The 22390-nt window shown below is 30.1% G+C and overlaps 3 protein-coding genes across 3 annotated transcripts; 1 reads left to right on the top strand and 2 right to left on the bottom strand.

The window, feature by feature from the left end:
• Positions 1 to 976: 976 nt before the first annotated feature.
• LOC105850060 (octopamine receptor beta-2R) lies at positions 977 to 3198 on the bottom strand. The gene has a single exon (XM_065807084.1). The coding sequence runs from the start codon at positions 2371 to 2373 to the stop codon at positions 1453 to 1455; it is 921 nt and encodes a 306-aa protein (XP_065663156.1). The 5' UTR covers positions 2374 to 3198; the 3' UTR covers positions 977 to 1452.
• A 4212-nt stretch (positions 3199 to 7410) lies between these two features.
• Positions 7411 to 10572, top strand: LOC136085725 (uncharacterized). Its single transcript, XM_065807082.1, has 2 exons — positions 7411 to 7971; positions 8216 to 10572. The coding sequence occupies exon 2, from the start codon at positions 8639 to 8641 to the stop codon at positions 9980 to 9982; it is 1344 nt and encodes a 447-aa protein (XP_065663154.1). The 5' UTR covers positions 7411 to 7971; positions 8216 to 8638; the 3' UTR covers positions 9983 to 10572.
• Positions 10573 to 12996: 2424 nt separating this feature from the next.
• LOC136086051 (zinc finger BED domain-containing protein 4-like) lies at positions 12997 to 14910 on the bottom strand. Its single transcript, XM_065808318.1, has one exon. The coding sequence runs from the start codon at positions 14908 to 14910 to the stop codon at positions 12997 to 12999; it is 1914 nt and encodes a 637-aa protein (XP_065664390.1).
• Positions 14911 to 22390: the final 7480 nt, after the last annotated feature.

Raw genomic sequence — 22390 nt, 5'->3', positions numbered from 1 at the left:
AAAAATTAAAATATTAATGGAAATAATATATATATATATATAATATATATATATATATATATATTATTTCCAACAATCAAAATATATATATATTTATATATATATATATATATATATATATATATATATATATATATATATATATATATATATTATTTCCAACAATCAAAAAATATATATATATATATATATATATATATATATATATATATATATATTATTTCCATTAATATTTTAATTTTTTGATGATTTGTTACAAAAGCCTACTTGCCTTATTCACCTTTTTTTCTCCGTTTTAATATTTTTAGGAACCTTGAATATAATTATATGACATAAAATTACTAGTCCATGAAAATCTAGTACGTCAAAATTATCTAAGAAACTCCATTTGCTTAATTACATCTAAATGTTTACAAACCTCTTTAAATTCGTTTTTTTCGTAATTCCACCTCCACATAGCTAAAACATTAAATCGCAACACTTTTTAAAACATTAGTTAACTTACTATAACATAGTTTCTTTATACCTTTTAATTGTTTTTTCTTACAAATTTTCATTTTAGGTGTCCCGAGAAGACCTAGCGGTCTAATTACAGATTTCCGCGGAAGAGCATTTAACTAGGAAGTTTATGCCTCCTTTTCCAGTGGCGCAAAATATGCTCAGAGCTTGCTTTGAACCAAGGATCTTCTGGCTCCTAGAGCAAGCGCTCTAATCACTGCTATGGATAATATGTTAAGAGGTTAAACTACTCAAATATTAAACTTAAAATTTTAAATTTATTAATACTTTTTGTAAAATATTTCCCTATTTAAATAAGCCTTGCGTTTTGTTTTTTGTTACAACTAAAAGCGCCATATATTCTGCCCGCGCATCATTCGTTATTAAACTGCAAGCATACAAATTAGAGCAATAATTGGCCCAACGATTGTCAACTATCAAATAAAATAACGTATAAATACTTAAAAAAAACAACAACTTGTAAATAAAATAAAAACTGAAGAAATGAAGTAGACTAATTTACAATTTAATAACTTAAATTTGGTTTGATTTATAACCTCTGTACAAATAGTTCAAACTAATAATGTAAATAACAATTATATGTTTGCAAAACATTTTGTTTAAATTTGAACTAATATACGAGTTGCCAGGCCTCATAAACAAACCGATACTTGAAAAACTATTATTTCTAGATTTCTTGAGTCAGATTTCTTTTTAAAATATTGCATCAGAAGTTCTTTTTGTTTTGTCAAATTTTGATTTTTGATCGACCGTTTTTTTTTATCTCGTTTTTCTTATTTGCTTATGTAAGCATAAGAAAAAAATGGCTTTGCAGATCAATCGCAAATACAAATGAACTTTGTTATTTATAATCTTTTTTTTTATTTCCAAAAACAAGTTAATTTTAAATTTTCTACCTTGATATTTGTAACTCATCAATGCATAACTAAAGTATTAAAAGTGAAAGCAATTTTCAAAAATGAGTTTTAACTTTTTTTTAGACTCCTCGGAAGCCTTTTTAAAACTGCGATTTCCTATGCAGTAAATCATAGGCGCAAAAATACCATCCATAAACGTCATCATTTTCATAACTAATTTGACGTAATTCTCACTTAGATTCTCATGATAGTTTTTGTTGAAGCAACTTCGGTAACATAAAGATTCTAGTAAATAATATACAACACTAGGACCCCAGCAAATTAAAAAACAAGTTATAATCAAAAATACTCGATTCGATTTGTTTATATGAAAGCACTTTTGATTATCGATAACTGTTTTATCCTTATGCATCGCTCTGGCTTTTTTAAAAATCATCATATAAATTATAATTGAAAAGATCAATGGAACACATCTGTTGCTAATCAGCATAGATATTGTCCATATATTTGTTGGGTTATACAAACAATCTGATTGGTTTTTATTATTTGAAAAAGGTATTAAACATAATATCAGCGTATATGTCCATGCACCTAATAAGAGAACATAGGTTCTTTTTAAAGTTACATTAATTCGGTATTTTAAAGGAATTTTCATATGCAGGTAACGGTCAAATGTCACCACGAGCAAGCTTAAACATGCACCATAGTTTGTTAACATGTAAGTAAATCTAAACGTGTCACAAGTCAAGAATGAAATGCGGACATTACTTCGTTTTAATGCGTACAGAGGAATAACAAAAACTCCTTGAATTAAATGTGCTAAAATTATACTGCAAATAGCAACATTGGAGGGCGTATGCAGTTTTCGATTTTTGTACGTGATAATTAAACAATACAAACTAATCCAAGTAACAAAGAGTGCCATAAAACTCAATCCAATTACCGGAAAAAATATCTCAGTTAAAGGTTGGATTAAATTAGTAGTAGTATTAGCCATACTTTGAAACAACGATAAAATTCACTTCTTTGGTTTATAATTAAATATCTCATCGAACTCTTAAATATAAATAAAACCAACTTTATGCAACGATTTTTTTCAGTTTATTTTAAATATTCAACAAACCCTTTAAAACTTCAAACATTAATATCAAATGAAAATAATAAATTTTAGTGCTTGGATTTCTTTTTTGTTTTTTTTTGTTTTTGGCAGTTTTAACTTTTTTCCTTTTGATGCGTTGATTAAAAAAAATAAACAAATAAAGTTAAAATATGATTTAAAATATTGCAAAATAATCTAAAATACAGAATGGTAATATTGCCGAATGGTAATAACAAAGAAAAAAAGGTTGTGTAAACTAAAACAATAATAAGACTTGTAACTAAACATCTGCTGAGATCGTTTAAAGAATAAAAAAGTTATTTTCACAAAGTGCCTTCACTAAATATGCTCTTACACTGGTAATAAACCTCTACAAAATTGCCGTACGCCAATCATATCACTTATTTTTGACATGTGACACGTCCGTATTTTAACTGAAATTAAATATATTTCCATGGCAAAATAATTTGTAAATACTTGTTTTTTAAAAATTAATTTTAAAAAACACAAATTTAAAATTAGGAAACAATTTCTCTGATTTTCAATGTTGTATAATTGCAGTCAACAAGTTCTCTTTAACTTAATGATACTTAGTAAAGATTAAACAATTGCTAGTCATAATAAAAAATTGCTCATAATGTTATTGGCACAACAGAAGATTTTCTTTCTTTTTTTTTTACTTGAATCTATTTTTTTTTTTTTTTTTTTATTTTTTTTTATCGATTGATTTTAGCGATTAAATAAATGCCAGTCAGAAAACCTTAAGTTAAATATGAATAGATTTTAATATTTACTACGGTTCTTTAATGCTTTTAAAATATACGAAGTCTATTGATTAAAAGCAAAAATCGTGAAGCTTATTTATAAATAATAGTTCTAAACATGAATAAATAATGACTTTTGTCCTAGTCTTTTTCTCTATAAGTTTTTCTAATAGTAATGCAATTCATATTTATTTAAATTTGCAGGAGATATTTGAAACTTTGATAATTCATCTTCAGTAAATTTCGAATGATATTACATTATATAATAAAATAAATAAATAAAGGATATAAGATATAAAAAAAGGGAATAAAGGAAAAACAATCTCAATATTATTATAGTTTTCGTATTGTGGTTTATCCTCCTCCGGATAATTTCCATATAGAGGCCACATTCCATGGCCCGCAAAAACGAGTTCAGCTTACTAAAGAGCATTATAATTCGCTTCAACGGACTAAGAGTAAGTGAGTTTATTAAAAAACGAAGTATATCGGTTTTATGAAAAAACGAAGTATATTGGTTTTATGAAAAACGAAGTACATTGGTTTTATGAAAAAACGAAGCATATTGGTTTTATGAAAAAACGAAGTATATTGGTTTTATGAAAAAACGAAGTTTATTGGTTTTATGAAAAAACGAAGTATATTGGAGTAAAAATCAGAAAAAGTTGAGTTAGAAAGCTAGCAAAAAGAAAACGGACAGATATTTCATTGGATGTTAGAATATGAAATTATACTATTAATTAGTTTTACCTATTTAATAGTAAATTGTAAATTTGATTAAAATAAAAGTTATAATAGTTTTTTACAGTAATCTAACAACTTTGAAAATTTTCATTAATGATTATTTTATCAATGCGTTTATTAGAATTCTTGTGGGCTTATTTTATTACAACATACCTGTTGCATTAAAATTTATGGTCGGTGCTCTAACGAGTTACCATTTCTAGTTACATTAAACAAAAACTCATTCTTACTTTACTCATCATTCAGCAAAGTCTTATTTTTTTACTTTACCTGCTTCTGCATTCTCTAAAAACTTTTGTTCGTCTAAGTTTTTTCTCTCGCACTGTATCTCTTAGGAGCTCTCTCCTATCTTCATATTTTCCTGACTGATACAAGCTACAACTTTTTAACCATTTTTTGGCGACCGTTTTTTTGCTTTTAACTCTATATTTTTTTGTTTTCTTGAAACTCCGAACTTAGTGGTTGCTTTCAGCCTTGTTAAGAGTGAATTAACAAAATAAAAGTAATCTTATTTTGAACTAAAATGTACTTGTATTATAAGTACTTGGTAATTGTATTAGTAGTACTAATCTAGAATATACTTGTTCATTATAGAAAGATATTGTATTTTCTTTTCAATTTTAATGTATATTTGACATGTTCAGAAACCACAAATTTAGTTATTGTGTCATCCAAATTCACTTACATTGGAAATACATACAATTTACATTATTTATGGCTGTGAACTTGTTTGTATGTGTCTTACTTTTTTTTTAAACCATCGTAGTATTTTATCATTTTTATTTTTCAGTACCATGCGTAGTATTTGCGCATGCGCATTATTTGGATGGCTTTTTGTATTCAGTATTTTGTATTCATATTTTGTATATTGATTATTTATAAAAAAAATAAAAAAACATCAAAGAAGTTGATTTTTTTATTACTAATATTTTTTCCACCTATGATTTTATAAATACTATAATTATGAAAGATTTAAAAAAATATTTTTTTTCTTTTAACTTTGTTTTTTTTTTGTTTTTTTTGTTACATTTGTATAACCCGTGCATGGAAGGAAATACCATAAAACAACAACAGTGATGACGAAAATCTTTTGTTGTTTTTTCCTATATGGTTACCTCACAGGTATTTGAAATGATGATGATTATGTTGATAATAGTGATGTTGTTAGTGATCATGTTGTTGGTGATCATGATCATAATAAATTAACAAATTTCTATTGATATTGTTACTTTGGTGGGATTGTAAACATTTTGGTAAACCTAGAAAAAGAGAAAACGTGACTGGAAAAAGTAGTCATTAAACAGTACTTCATTGTGGCTTTCAGGAATGGTTTTACTTGAATAAATAATGAATATTATTTCAATGCGATATAATAAGTATGAGAATACCTTGATATAAAATAAAAATACCTTGATTTCATTTTAATAAATAAATAAAAATAAATTTATTATTTTGATAGAATTTTTTTATATATCTATTTATACCTATTTTAATATGCAGCTGTTTAACATATAGGTGGCATTGTGTGTTGTATATAATCCTGCATTACCTGGATATATGATGCACCACATTAATTATGAGCACAACCATCCCATTGGTGCTGAAGAGTTTTTACTGAATTTTACATCTAGAAAACTTATAAATTCTTCAAGAGACTGAGGTTTTTCTTCATCACTGTGCAAATTCAACTCTAACTACTTGTTAGATAAAAAGCTTATGATAAAATATAATACAAAACAGAAGATGAAGTTTCTTTAATTTATAAATAACCTAATAATAAATTTAAACTAATAATTTTTATACTGTCGTAAGTTCTGTTGTTGATGAAATTTAAAATACTTTGACTAGTATTAAAAATAGCATACATGCTAATATGGAAAGACACATTTAGGCTACTACTTGGTCCACTCTAGAACAAAAAAGCATTTTGCATAAGTTTGCATTAGTTTGCATAAACACGTGCAGGTAGCTTACGTAAACACGTGCAAGTAGCTTAAACACGTGTAGGTAGCTTACGTAAACACGTGCAGGTAGCTTAAACACGTGCAGATAGTTTAAAAAATTGAAATATTAAAATAATCAAATACTATTGAAATAAAAAATTTCTCATTTCCTCGAACATCGTTTTCTTTGAAATTCGCTTCTTTCATCTTGCTTTCCTGATTCATGTAATTTGCAACCTTTTAAGTCGTTTGCAGGGCCGCCGTGAGGGGGGTCTACTGGGTTGTTTTGTCCCGGGCGCCAGGTCGACAGGGGCGCACGAAGCCGAATATAAATATTTTTTTTTTCATGTTTATTTAAAAAAAAAGATGAAGTACTGGGAAGCAGTGTGGAAAATAAGAAATCAAAAGCAGCCGGTCAATTTGACCAGCTAAAACATATAATAGACGGTCAATTGCTTTTTTTGGCCGGTCAATTTTTTTTAGTTTAAATTTTCAACTTTGTAATGAAGTGCTTCATAATTGGACTTTTTAAATAAAAAAGTAATTAATGCTTTAAAACTAAGAAATTAGCATTACTTTCAATTTGAAAGTAATGCTAATTTCTTAGTTTTAAAGCATTAATTGCTTTTTTTATTGTATATAAAACTAATGTTTTGAAAGTTTCAAAACATTAGTTTTAAATAAAGCGATTCTTTTTATATAGCGGAAACTCGCAAATAAAGTGAATACTAATGATTAATTTAACAACCCACTGAAGTAAATGTTTAAAATAACTTTAGTGCACGGAGATTTTCATTCAATTAAAAACGGAGATTTTTTACTGTATTAAAAAAAGAGATTAGATTAAATCCAAGTAGTTTGATATTGATATATAAATATTAAAACAATTTTATTAAATTTATTTCTCTAATTTTTAGAATCTTTCAAATTTGAAACAATTTTGAAACACGTGATATCGATGTGATAGTCTGATAGACCCAATCAAGAAGAAATTCAAACAGTTCTTTGCTTATGAGCGGATGCTGTTTCAAAAAGAATTAAAACATGTCTGGTTTTAAAAAGAAAGATTCTGGTTGTCAAGTAAGAAAGAATGCTGCTCAAAGAACTGCGAATGAGGAAAAGAACAAACGCACTCTTCAAGACTGTGGTATTACAGTTACAATTTAAGGAGAAGATGAAAGTCCTACTGCTTCAAACTCTTTCCTGCCAAGTCAATCGATTCAAGTAGTAAATAGTTTTCGCCGTGAAAGGATATTTTCCCATTTGATTAATTCAATGTTATATAAATTTTTAACTTATTTTTATAGGTTGGAACTGAAAACGATGTCACTGACATTTCTGAAAGCTCGGGAGAGCCCCTATCAAAAATCGGAATGGTAGCTGTGAATGAAGAGAATATTTTGGTAAGTTCTACCTCTTTAAAAGAAATGATGTTAATAAACTTTTAAGCTAATAAAATAAGATTTTTTTAAATTTATTCTCAGGTGTTGTCAACAGAAGAACCCATCGCTACCATTCCTTCCAATGATCCTGCTTTGTGGGCAGCACATCTTTCCAAAGTGGAAAGAGATTCTGTGCTTCTACAGGGCTTCCTCGAAATTCTTCAGCTTTCCCGAAAGATTCTAATAAGAAGAAGGTTCCTGATTCAATTTTCTACGAAACTTCTCTCAACGGGGAGAAGACAGGCCGAGATTGGCTGGTCTGGAGTGTATCTAAGAAATCATTTATTTGCTTTCCGTGTTCTCTGTTTGGAAGCAAACAATCTTTTGGGATCGTACACCAGTCGCACCTTCTAAGATGGAATGATGGAGTAAGCTGCAACTGGCACAAGCTACCTGAGAAAGTCAAAAGTCACCAGAATAACGCCCAGCATCGAAACTTTTACATAGAATGGAAAACGGCGCTAGAAAGCTTAGAAAATTAAAGCGGAATAGATGCAGCTCTTGAAAACTCGATAAGAAATGAAGCAGCCAGGTGGCGTGAAATTCTACGATGCATCTTAGATGTTACTCTTTTTTTAGCGTCACGAAACCTTAGTTTCAGAGGTAAATCTATTTACAATTATTTTATTGTGATACCGACTATCTTTAAATCTATTTAGCTTATATTTATAAGATTAACTAGATATTTTGGAAATCATTAAATAAAACAAATCCTTCTTTATTCTTTTAAATAAATATGTTATGATATTCATAAATCATAATATAAAATCATCATAGAATCAATATAAAATAAAACAAATGCTTCTTTTTGTTTTAAATAAATCTGTCTTATTATAATAATTTTTAGGTTCATCAAAAATGATTGGAGAAGACGACAATGGCAACTTTCTAGCTACCCTAGAGCTCTTGGCCAAGCACAACAAGACTCTCCAACTACACTTAGAAGAAGTTTCTCGCTGCCAACAAGAAGGTAACAAAATGAATGCCCATTACTTGGGCTGGAGCACTCAAAATGAATTCATCAAAGAGTGCGGAGGAATCGTTCACGGTGCCATCATCAACGAAGCTCATATGGCCATCTGCTATTTCATTCTTGTGGACGGGACTCCGGACGTCTCTCACACCGAGCAAATCACCTTTGTTCTCCGCTTTGTATACTTTTGTACTGACAAAAGATGGACCGTGAAGGAGCGCTTTCTGAGGGTCGAGAATCTTGAAAAAAAGATAGGTGCTAACATTGCCAAGCTTATTATGGACGTCTTAGAACAAAATGGAATCGATCTCAAAAACTGCAGAGGTCAAGGATATGACAATGGAGCGAACATGTCCGGTATATACAAAGGAGTACAGGCGATTATACAGCAAAAAAAATCCTCAAGCTCTCTATATGCCATGCAGCGCTAATAGTCTCAACCTTGCTGGTGTTCATTCTGCTGAATCTTCGGTTGAAGTCAAGAACTACTTTGGCCGAGTCCAGTCACTTTACAATCTTTTCAGTGGAAGCCCTAGTCGGTGGAAAGTCTTGATTGAAACCACTGGTTTGTCCCTTCATCAAACGTCGCAAACCAGATGGAGTGCGCGAATCGAGGATGTGAAGCCGTTAGTCAAGCGATCCAGGGAAATCCTCGAATCTTTGAAAAAGCTCCGCAATTTTGATCTAACAGCTGATCAATTGAATGAAGTAAAATCTCTGGAGAAGTGGGTTCATTCATTCGAGTTCATCGTAATGACAACCTTTTGGTATAAATCTCTTCAATCAATCAACTACGTGAGCCTTGCACTCCAATCAGAAAATATTTCCTTGGACGACGAGATGAAACTCATTAAGACTCTTATTGAAGATCTAAATCGACTGAGATCATCTTGGACCAGCATCCTTAATGAGGCACGTTTGATAGCATCTGGTCTTGCTTCTTTTGGTTTTCAATCAGAATTTGTGAAGAAGAGGACGAAAAAAAGAAAGACCTTTCACGAAGAGGTGAGGAACACCGCTCATTTCCATGAAGACAAAGCAAAAGAGTTTGAGGTGAGCGTATTCAATACCGCTCTTGATACTCTTATTCAGCAGGTCAGCGATAGATTCCAAGCTGCTGAGAAGACGACGAATATGTTTTCGTTTGTGTGGTCATTGAAATCTCTTGTTATGTCAAATGAAGAAGAATCAGAAGAAAGTGTTGAAGCACCTATCCAATTGGAGGAGAAATGCAAGGTCTTGGCACAAATCTACGCGACCGATAATGAGGAAGAGAAACTTATTGAAGAGGTCCGCCACCTCGATGCTCTGAAGCGATCCAATCTTTTTGGTCCAAAAAAATCTCTCACTTCCATGACGTTATTGAATGGAATATACCAGAAAGGTCTTCAGCCGCTCTTCGAATCAGTCTGCATTTTGCTGCGCATCTTCAACACCATCCCTGTTTCTGTTGCGGAAGGCGAGAGATCTTTTAGTAAGCTTGCTCTAGTTAAGACAGCTTTAAGGTCTACAATGAGCCAAGAACGACTCACGAATCTTCTGGTTATTTCCATTGAGTATGATCTTGCCAAAAAGTTGTGCTACGGTGAAGTGATTTCCAAATTCGCCATGAGTAAAGCTCGAAAGATCAATTTCCTCTGAAGTTGAAACAACAATAGCTGTTGTATTCTAGACAAATTTTTGCTCTTAACATCTAATAGTGTTTAATGATTGTCTTTGGTCTGTTTCTACCATGTTCTAGGGTCGACTTTATCATTTTATGTATGAGTGTATCACCAAGTCAAAAGACCATTGCAATTGTCTAGAAATAAACTGTTCAAATGTTCATTAATTAAAATTAAGAAATTCTATATTCTTTTATCCTCTTTGATTTGTTATCAAATGGCTTATTATATGTATTGAATTATGGATCATTAGATCAGCTTTCACTTTCAGAAGGGCGCTTAGGAAATTTTGACCCTGGGCGCCGCAAAGGCTCACGGCGGGCCTGGTCGTTTGTTAATGGTTATCTCGTTCTACAAACTTCATCTTTTCTCTTCCAGAACTCTGATAGTGGTTGCATGCAGCCTTGTTGGAAGCGAAGATGTTGAAAAAAGAAACACAAAAATATAAATAAATAAATGAGAAATTTATTATTTAATTGAATAAAAATTAACATTGCTTAACTAATATTAATTTGATGATCTGAGAAAAAAATTTAATAAAAAATATTTATGCATTTATTTAAATTGAAAAAAAAAAGTAAAGTAAAAATGCAAAATAAAAAATCATTTATTCTGGGTAACTTTTTTCAGTTTAAAGCACTTTAATTAAGACTATTAATCGCAATGATCGCAACCTACCATATCTCCATCACTCTTGGAAGTTTTACAAATGCAAAACACTTTTTCCTTTTTTTGTCATTTAAAAGTTTTCTGTGATCTCTACTTTTAACTTTTAACTAACTTTTTACTAACTTGCAGTTAGTTCTGATAAAATCAGGTTCGTTCATAATACTGCACTTTTGGAGATCACTAAATCCCAAAATCAGAAAAATCAATTTGAATCAAGAAAACAAAATTACTACAACACAATTTTGATGAGAACACTTCATTTTGTATATGATTAGACAAGACAACAGTTCATTCGAAGCAAATATAATGTATGACAGATTCTTTCAAACCTTTTATGAAATTTACGATGTAAATTTTCAAAAATGTTATTTCATAAAAACCGAAAAGTCTTGGGTCAATACAGGTCTTAAGAAATCCTCAAAAAAAAAGCAAAAACTATATATAAAATACTTAAAAAAAATCAACATCTGAAAATAAATTAATTTATAAAAATTACACTAAACTATTTGAAAGCCAAGAAAGAAGGCAAAAAAAAAACATATTACTGCGATTTACTAGAGAAGCATAAATCTAGTTCAAAACGTACATGGCAAATTATGAGTCAAATTACTGATAAAAAGAAAATTAAAAACGTGCTCTATACCTAACACTATAAGAATAAATGGCGTATTTTTACATGAACCTAAACAAATAGCAAGCGAGCTAAATAAGTTTTTTGTATATGTTGGACCAAATTTAGCTAAAAATATTCCTAATATGATAAACCCAATAAATGATTACGCTTTTCCATTACCTTCTAAATTAGATAAAATTGAAGTAACTTTTTCATAACTTGAAAATGCATTTAAAATGCTGAAAACAAACAAAGCAGTTGGTCCTAACGACATAAATTGCAACATAGTTATAGATATAAAGTATATTCTTTTAAAAGTTTTAAAAGGTTCATTTAATCAAGGAATTTTTCCAGACCAATTAAAACTTGGCAAGATTACACCAGTATTTAAAGATGGTTAACCATCAAATGTCAGTAATTATCGTAAAATATCTGTCCTATTTGATTTTTTAAAAATTTTAGAGCGAATTTCGTTTAACCAAATATACAATCATTTGAATGTTAATAATATACTTTACATGAACCAATACGGCTTCACGAGAAACAACTCTACGGAACATGCAATAATTCATCTCACTCGAAGCATAACTGAATCATTTGAACAATCAGAATTTACTTTAGGCGTTTTTATAGACTTATATAAGACGTTTGACGCAATCGACTATGAAATACTTTTTAAAAAACTTGAACATTATGGTATTACTGGAAAAGCTTTAACGGGACTTAAAAGTTACCTAAAAAATCGCAAACCATTTGTCCATGTCAAAAGGATCTTCTTTACCTTACTTTCTAAATATAATCTGTGGAGTTCCACATGATCTACACTAGGACCCTTATTATTTCTAATTTATGTAAATGTTCTCTATAAAGTCTCAAAATTAACAACAACCATGTGTGCTGATGATACTAATCTCTTCTTATCATGTAATAATATCAACAAACTTTTTAATGATATGAATATTTAGTTAACAAAAATCTCTAATTGGTTCAAATCAATCAAACTATCGCTCAATATTGAAAGACTAAATGGACTCTCTTCTATCCAGCATTTAAAAAACGTTTGCTCCCAAGTGATATGCCTCTACTTTATATTGATAATATTCAAATAAAAAGACTCCAAACGTCTCAAAACTTTTTAGGTATTATTATAGATGAAAATTTATTTTGGAAAAATTACATCAGAAACTTATGTAGTAAAATTGCAAAAACTATTGGAGCCTTGTATAAAATAAAAAGCGTTTTGAATAAATATCTAATAATTTAACTTTATTACTTATTTATACATTGTCATAATAATTATGTTAATTATGCCTATATTACGTGGGGAGGCGCTTACAAAAGTAATTTAAAACCACTTTATTGTCAACAGAAGCACATTGCACGACTTATAAATTTCAAAGATCATCTTACTCACTCAAAGCTAGTGATCGACCGAAACCGAAATTTGAGCCGAAACCGAAAGTACCAAAATTTCGGTTCAGTGAAGCCGTAGCCGAAGCCGAAACCGAAATTTCGGCCAAAATTTAAAAAAAGAATGTTAAAAATCCCTGAACCTTTTATAATCAAAAAAAAAAATTTTACATAAATAAAAAAAACTATTACTTTTATGAGCAAAAAAAAACTGTTTTACATATATCTAAGCAGTCACCATATAATATAATTTGATAAAAACTATAATCTCAAGACTTTTCAATAAATAAAGTTAATAATTAAAATATTTCCTCTACAGAATAAAATTTTTTCCATGTTTTCTGGCAAAAGTCTGTTTCTTTCATTTGAAAGAATTTCTCCAGCAGTTGAAAACAATCTTTCAACTTCGGTGGAGTCGGTGGAGGTGTAAGGAATCTCTTCGCTACTTTTGCCAAACCAAACTTTGCTTTTAATGTTGTTTTTTCTTCATACTCTTTCCAAAACTCCAAACAACATGAAGATGTTGGGCTTTCTAAGTACTCATTTAAAACTTCCTTTGCCAATTTGGAAGTTGGATTTTTGGAATTTGTACTTTGTGACTGGGCAATAATATTTTGCATCATTGAAGATAACCCAGTGTTCTCAATTGACGTAGTTTTCATTACAGGTATAGTTTCATTTTGGCTCAAATTGTAACTTTCTAATTCCAAAAAAACTTGTTTTTTAGTAGCTTGAAAGGCTTCTTGGGATCTAAAGAAGTGGTGCTTGAATCTGGGATCAAGAAGTGTTGCTATTGCAAAATGATCAATGGTTTCCAAGTCAAAAAAACGTGCCTCCATTGCTTTCTTTAAAGCATTTTTCATGCCCATTACTTCTTCTTCATCAGAGGGAACTTCAAATGACTTTAGAATAGTTGTCACAATTGGAATGCATGCACTGATGCAAGCATCCTTTCCAGAAAGCAACTTGGTGGCGTCTTCAAAAATTGCTAATATGTTTACCAGTTTTTCACACAGATTCCAATCCTGTACAGTGAACTCAATGCCGCAGGAAGGACGGATTAGCAGTGTAGTAGCAATTACAGATTTTAAGTACAGAATTCTTTCAAGCATGTAATAAGTTGAATTCCAGCGTGTTGGGACATCATTTTTGAGCCCGAGCCTGTCAAAATTGTTCATTTGAACCTCTTGTTGTTTGTAAAGCTCAGCAAAGAAGGAGTTTGAAAAAGAAGCATGAGTGCAAAGCTTTTGACATTTTTCTATCAGGTTTACAGCACTCTGGAGTGAAAAAAGTTCTTTTTTAATCACTAGTTGAAGTGAATGATTTAGACACCCAGCAGACTTGTAAACGCACTGTGGATCTTTGAAAGCTGCTTTTACATTTGCAGCATTGTCTCTTAAGCAGACTGTGATCTTGTCCTTTAGTTCCCACTCTTTCACAACATTCTCAAGTCTTTGAAAAATGTTTGAAGCAGTATGTTTTTCATCAAACTTGGAGCATGACAGGCAAAATTTGATCCGCTCCCATTTTTCTGAAATGAAGTGTGCCATCATGCCTAAGTACTCATGATGAAAGGATGACCAAGCGTCCAGAGAGATGGAAACAGTTTCAGCATTTTTTTCGATAAGCATAACTTTCGTTGCAAGCTTAATCTTTTCATAGGCTGGATTGAGCATGCTACGGTAGTATTTCTCACTTCCAATGTCAAAGTGTGGTGTAAAAACAGCATGATGACGTAAAAATCCCGGAATATTTACAATTGACCAAGGCTGTAAGTCGAGGATAATCATTTCAAATATAGATTTATGAAACTTCAGACCTTCTTTGGAGTTTGAATTAATTTTTGAGATATTGTCAACCCAGCCAGACATTGTAAATTGCAACATTTCAGTCCTCTGCCGTTTTGATCTGATGTCGAATAAGGGTATTGTTCTTTTTTTAATTGTAATAGGCTCAAGTTGATCTGAAGTTGGTATATTTTCAGGACTGCCGGTAGTTGTAAGTATTTCTTTTTCAGTTAGGAGATTTTTTAGAGTAAGATGTGGGTGTCGACTTCTTAAATGTGATGAAAGTCCGCTAAGTGATTGAAGTTTTGGATTGTGCGATCCACGAGATATTTTCAAATTGCAGATATTACAAGTTGCGTATTTGGAATCACTGGCTGTTACGGTAAAATGATTCCACAAATAGCTTTTCTTTCGATTATTTTCCATTTTAAAATTTAGCACTGAGAAACTTTTGATGAAATTATTGATTTTGGTTGCTTCACTTAAATGTTAATTTATTTAAAGAATGACTTGAGAATAGTAACTTATAACTATTATGTCACGTGATTTCAATTAAAATTTCTACAATTGTTATAATTAAAAATTAATTAACTAACAAACGATTACAATTAGGAAATTTTCATGATTTCACTCTAAATTAAAAAAAAGTTATCTAAACTTAAAAAAAATCTAATAAAAGTTTCGGTTCATTTCGGTTGCGGTTTGAACCGAAATTTCGGCCGAAACAGGAAAAGTAAAAAATTATTGAAGCAGAAATTTCGGTTTTCGGTTTCGGCCGAAGCCGAAAGTTTCCGTTCACTACTCAAAGCCTCTCTTAATTAATACGAATATTCTTAATATATATCAAGTAAATGTTTTTAATGTTTTTTGTTCAAGTGTAAGACCAATTCTTCTCCGACTTCCTTTCTTGATTTATATTCTTTAAAAAAAAAAAGAAAATTTTTTCAAGAAGTTATAATTCTATTAAACAACCAAATATACAAACAAACTTTGACAAAACCTGTGTTTCATTTCGTGGAGCTTTCTTATTGAACAATATTGTGTTAAAAAATTTGGATTTTTCTCATGAGTGGAGTTATTTTTTGATGAAGAGAAAGCTTAAAAAAGTAATTTTTTCAATTGATAATATACTTAGATACTTTTAAATTAAACTTAGCTCTTAAATACCTAAATATTGATTTATTTTATTCAATAATAATTTAAATTTACTATCTATATACATTTATTTGAATATAATTGAAGGTTGCATTGACTACGGTATTTGGTTTATATATATCTTATTTTATTTACGCTATTATACTTAACGACTTTAAATGTAAATACAAATGCTGCACTAGTTTTTAATCATTATTTTTAGTTATATTATTAACCATGTACAAGGCCGGCGCGATGTTTGAATGTATGTATGTATGTATGCATGTATGTATGTATGTATGTATGTATGTATGTATGTATGTATGTATGTATGTATGTATGTATGTATGTATGTATGTATGTATGTATGTATGTATGTATCTGGAACTGTGTAGGGTAGATTTGTGTAATATGAGCACCCTGAGCGAAAATTGGAGTATTTTCAAAAAAAATTATGCTGGATCCAAAATTTTTGCCAATAAACAATTTTTAGGGATCCCTCATGATCCACTTAGATATTTGGGCACTCGAAATTTATTCTTAAAAACACAGTGGTTTTAAAAAGGTAGCTAAAATGTTTTTATTACCCAGACCACTTGGTAATATGAGCACTTTATATTAACTCAAAAAAATAATGTTAATTAAGTAAAAAAATACCAAACTGACAATTAGAACTATTTTTTTGAATATAATGATTCGTTATTAACAGAACTTATCATTAAAACTTTTGAATTTAAATTACAAAAAATCATATAGTATTTTTAAAATATTAAAATTTTTTACTATGGTTTGTTTTTATTTAAAAAGCAATTAAAACCACTGCTATTTTAGGACTTGAAACTAGGTAGCTTCAATGAAAAACACTGGGTAATTTGAGCATGGTCATATTACACAAAAATGGGATCTTTAAATAAAGTCAAAACTAAATGTTTCTATGCATTGCTTTTCAAACAAAAATGTTTTGGACTTTTAGCCTACATATTTTTCTTTATGAAAAAATTAATTTCATTATTTTAGCACCAAAATTTCGCGTCACAGATTTATTCTTTTGTGATGATATTTTTTTAACAAAGCAAAAAATTCAATAGCGTTTTAATTGGATGATAGCCACTAATTACTGCATATAAATTTACGCTAATTGTACTGATTCCTGATATCACCACAAAAAACTTGCGGCTCCGCAAGCGGTTCTTTCTGACCAGGCTTGTGGAGCCGCAAGTTTTTTTCACGGCTCGGCTCCGGCTTCAAAGAAATGTCCTGCTCCCGGCTCGGCTCCGGCTGCCGGACCTAATAAGTTGAATTTAAATTTTGAATGAAAATTAAAAATATTTAGGCTTGTTTCTTAAATTGGATAAAAACTACACCTATTAGTTTTTATCCAACCCTCATTTTTAAAATGTGAATCCATTACTACCACATATTTATATTGTAAAAAATGATTTGGGGGCAAAAAATAAAATAAAATATTCTATCAACATTAATGTTTTGCTTTATTATAATTGTATTTCAAACCCAAAATTAAATTTCAAACAAGTCAAATGTATTCGTTATTTGTCCTAAGAAATACCAAATCATCAATAAGATCCGATGTCATATGGCTTCTTTGGTCTGGCGTCAGAAATTTGAGTGCTGAAAACACCTCGCTCAACACTAACTTGCGTCATTGAAAGCGCTCTGACAATTTTGCACAATGATTGTATAATCGAAGGGAAAAACTCTATTCCTTCCAGAGGTTTTTTGCACGTCAAGGTTTCTTTTTGTTTCAAAAGGTCGTGCGCTAGTTTAGGTAGACTTTGAAGTGCAAGTCTTTCATTTTCTCATCCGAACTCTCGGTAGAAAAAGTTTCACAATCTTCCTCCAATCTATGAAAACCAAACTTTTGCTTATTAATCGTTTTTTGAACCAACTAGAGAGTGTCCTCAGCAACTACCTAAAATTTTTAAAAAGATAACAAAATAAGTTTGCTTTAAAAAACTCTAAAATAATAAATATATTTTCAATCGAAGTAATCAAAAGTAAAATTTTTTAATCAAAGTTTAAAAAACGTTCTAACAAAACAAATGATGAGAAAAAATGCCTGTTGTTCTTCGTTTAGAAGACATTGATAGTGTAAGTCTACCGCTGCACAGAAAAAAGGATTACTCATTAGGATTGCTTCCCTAGTTTCCATAGATTATTATGGCTTTAGCAAAAACAGATTTCTTAAAATCACCCTCCATTAAATGTTTTTTTAACAGTTCCCAAACATAGACAAAGTGTTCTGGCGTGAGATCCTCAAATTTGACGATTTGAGTTGCAATAGCAGGTTTTTCAAGAATACTTTGTAATTTCTTTATTTGTTTCCACTGATATGGCTGCACTGCAAAACTCCCTTTTGGATATTTTCCTTCCAGCTCTTCAACAACATCACGTAATTCTAAAAGACGCTTAAGCATTTTAAATGTACTCGACCATCTAGTTACATTGTCTATAACTGCCACCTATATTATAGAACATATTTTATTCTTGAAATATAACAAATAAACATATTTATTAGTATAAAAAATTTATAAAATTACTTTAAAAGGTTTTGTATTTTTGCAAAATTCCATAGCAATTGGAGCACGACAAGCTTTTGCAACTTTACGAGTACGCTCAAGTATTACTTTGATTTCCGATTATTTCATTGCATCGGTGACAGCAAGTTGAAGGGTGTGTGCACCACAACGTTGAAGATAAATAGTGTTCATATTTTTTGAGATTTCATCAAAGTAACCATCATGCTGCTGTTCACAGAATTCAGAACCCTCAGTTTTACTACTTGCATCTTCAATAATCTGTTCTTCTGTATTATCATCTCCGCCTTCATCATGATCTTCACTAGGTAGTGTTTCTATAATCTTGTTTATCTCAATCGTCTTTCCAAAATCATTCACCATTTTAATCATGTTAGACCCATTGTCAGTACTAATTCCAAGGATTTGTTCTTTTCGGATGCCAAACTTATCAAGTACGTTTTCAAGTGCATTTTGAATATCTTCAGCTTTGTGTCTGGCATGTATGTCGATAACTGCTAATGTTTTGATTAATATTTTGCCGCTAGAGAAAAATTGAGATTGTCTCCAAGAAAGCTTCGCCGATGTCTTAATGCTCCATCAACTTTTAGGAAAATTAGTTTTCCATTCAAATCGCTTCTCAAATCAGGACGCTTTTTTTCAGCTAAAGTCTGAATTCCCTGACGCATATTTTCACGACTGATCTTTATGCCAAATCCCGGGTCAAAATTTCTATTCCATCTCCGCTAAAAATGTTAAACGAAGCTCCATTTTGAAGTACTAACATATTTAAAGCTTTTTTTAAATCTTCTTTTGATATTGTAATAGTAACTTTGTTAAAAAAATTGTCAAGTATCTTTTGTTTTTTTTGTCCACCAAAAGATAGAGAATCTCCATTTCTTGACAAAGTAGTTCGGATACATTTATATTCCTTTTTTGTGCGGCTTTTTTCTTTTCTTGCTCCTGAACAACTTTATGATTCCGTGGCTCTTCATTATGTGACGTTTCATATTTGAGGTTGCTTTTTTTACTCCTTTTTCATCCATTAGCATTTTAACTTGCCCGCCACAAATTTTTTTAGTTTGATTATCCTCAACAAGAATCTGGCAAGTATATGCTTTTTCCTTTTTACTGAAGGAAAAGCATTTCAATTCATCCTCGAACATATCTTCGTTTACAACCGCGGTGTTTTTAGTCATATCAGTCATGTTAAATGTACATCAACAACTTTTTAAACAAAATGGTAAAATGGAAAAATTAAACTTGAAAAATATAATCCTAATTAGGATTTATTCAGACCAACAACAAGATAAATCTGTAATTAAACTAATTGAACCTTTTAAATAAAAAGTTTTTAATTAATGTTGCTTTATTAGGTTTTAAAATAAGTTACCTTAACTCACCTGAAATGAGGATTATTTAAACATAATATCGTGGAACATATTCTGATTAAAACTTTAAATTTATTAATTCTTCACTTAAATTGCAATATATAAATTTATGTTTACATGTATTTTAATAATAACAATGTAAAGGTTTCGCGCCAGTTTTTTTTTTTTACGAGTTTCAACTTTTTTAACTGGTTGCTGTTTTTTTAAATTACTTATAAAACGTGCTTACAGAAGAAAGAGTATATCAATTACAAATAACAACTAAAACGTTACCTGAAACGTTTTATATTAAAAGAAAAAATGATTAACTTTATTTTAACTTCTGAAGTAAGAGATCTAACTACTGCACAACGGCTGCTCCTAAAATTGCGGAGGGGGTTTGGGGTGGACAAAATTCCCCCATTTCATTTTTAATATCGCCCAACTGCCGCTGTTAATGAATATAATTATTATTTCTCAAAGTTATAAACAAACAAAAAAAATTTATGTTATCATGTTATCAAACAATTACGTTATCATGTTATCAAACAAAAAAAATCTGTTACCAATATTACATGTTAGGGGCTGTTCAAATAATACGTGACGGTCTTAGGGGGGAGGGGGTATTGGAAAGTGTCACAAAATATCACATTGGGGAGGGGGGTGGTTTGCTACAGTGTGACGTGATAAATAACTTTTTAAATCAAATTTTTTATCACTGCGTAATTTTTTAAAATTGCTCCGAGATAATTATATACAATACGAAAATTTTCAAGAAAAATGCTATGCAACGACTTCACATAAGTTAGCGTTTATTGTTTAACGGAGTCATAACAAATGAAAATAAAAAAATTAAATTAGCTTTTTTTTTAGTTACTTGCGGTAATTGCAGCCATAAAAAGAAATTTTGAGTCTACAAACAAAAAAAAACCAGATAGTGGGCGATTATTTAAAAGCAATTTTTGTTACCGTTAAAAATCTAATCTATTTTTTAACGAATATTTGAATAAATATACTAAAAATTTTAGTATTATTATTTGTTTAAAATTTGATCTTTAAACATAAATATTATTCTTGATCGTCATCTGATCTATAAATGTTTTAGTTTTACAATATTTTAATTTTTAATGTTATTGTTATTATTACTTTTAATGTTTTGTGTCACTCTATTATAATGAATTTGTCGAACTACTTTAGTTACGTTATCATTTTTATTATATGTTAAGTTATTTAGTTACTATAATATAAAAATTGAGTACTACTATTAAATAGTTGTACTATTAATAATGTTATTATTAATAATATCTTTACTATATACTTATTTAACTTAATGGTTGTAAGGAAAATTAATTTCTTGTTGTTGATGTTGTTATAGATTAAAAATGTCTAGTGAAAAAGAAAAACTTCACAAATCTACTTATGAAGGATATTTGAAAGCATTTGCAAACAAACCAAAGCAAAAGTCTCAAGAAGAAACAGATAAAATCTGGTCTGAGATTAAAACAAAGAGCAAAACATTATCCGAATTAAATGTAGAAGTTGAAAAAAAGTTAAAAGAGCTAAAACAAATTGAACTCCGAAATAAAGTTGGTATTTTATCTTACTGGACAAAGTTACCGAACCAAGTACCGAATACACCAAAAAAGCGTGCGGTTGAATCTAAAATCACTTTTGATGGCGTGACTGACGCGACCCCATCAATTACAACAAGTCAAGAGTGTGAAAAAGAAAACTCCAATTTCTCAAAAGTTGTAACAAAATAAGCCCCGAAACAAGATCAGTTAAAAAATGAAATTTTTATTTTACAAAAAGATATTGCATATCTCACTGAAAAAAGAAATTGCAACTTGTTGTCACAAGAAGACTACCAAATACTTGGGCAAAAGCAAAAACTTTTGGTAGAAAAAAACCGAGATTTTGTACTTCGTCAAAAAGCCACTGAACGCCAAACAGAGAATAGTTCTTTTGGGATAACACAATGGGATACCTTGACAAGATCTTCTTTTGGGATACCTGTCTCGGGCGAAAGTTGAAGGTCTTCTTGTGTTCATACTGTACCATAAGGCACGAATCCATACTGTACTCGAGACGTCCATGACACACTTATCTTGATAATGTATGTTGACCACCCTAATAATACAGACCACATGATAACTACATATGAAACGAGTAATTCTGCTCCATCACTGATACTGTCTACACATCACACTTGACACTAACGACATTTTAGTAAAACAACAGTAAATGACTCTTATGTATCTCGACTATCGTTCATTTTTATTGTTGATTTTTACAAAATTATACTTATCATTTTTTTAGTAATTTCCTACTTTGAGGCTCTTTGTTTTCCACTGGACATCTGTCCTTTTGTAATTTTATCTCACTCTGCTCAATTCTTTTTAACTTACTATTCATCCCTAAGGCGTTCACTGCTCGGTGTAGCTTCACTAAAATGCTTTGCATTTACAACAAATATATTTAATATATTAAAAACAAAATTATATTCCATTAAAATACAAGAGCGCCGTGAGCAGCTAGATTTTTCCGGCTCTGTATTTTAAATTAGATGGTAAAGAACAAACAAACAAACAAACAAAAGATATTTCAATTTCGCGCTTGTGAAGTACTTGATTTTTCGAGTAAAGACATGCGATAACTTCGTTACAATGGGGATTCCCCATGAAATTATTAAAGTATTTATGGTAAATATTCGCAAGTAAATTATTGATGTCTAAATAAACCCTAAAACATTATTCCAAGCCTTTTTATTTCTATATATATCTATTATGTATATATATATATATATATATATATATATATATATATATATATATATATATATATATATATATATATATATATATATAT

Source organism: Hydra vulgaris, chromosome 10, assembly GCF_038396675.1.
Source record: "Hydra vulgaris chromosome 10, alternate assembly HydraT2T_AEP".
Lineage (NCBI taxonomy): Eukaryota > Metazoa > Cnidaria > Hydrozoa > Anthoathecata > Hydridae > Hydra > Hydra vulgaris.
Note: the sequence above shows the minus strand (reverse complement) of the source record. Positions and strands in the feature narration are given on the sequence as shown.

Excerpts from the sequence above, each read along its gene's own strand:
- LOC136085725 (XM_065807082.1), top strand. The coding sequence starts at position 8,639 with ATGGAATCGATCTCAAAAACTGCAGAGGTCAAGGATATGACAATGGAG.
- LOC105850060 (XM_065807084.1), bottom strand. The coding sequence starts at position 2,373 with ATGGCTAATACTACTACTAATTTAATCCAACCTTTAACTGAGATATTT.
- LOC136086051 (XM_065808318.1), bottom strand. The coding sequence starts at position 14,910 with ATGGAAAATAATCGAAAGAAAAGCTATTTGTGGAATCATTTTACCGTA.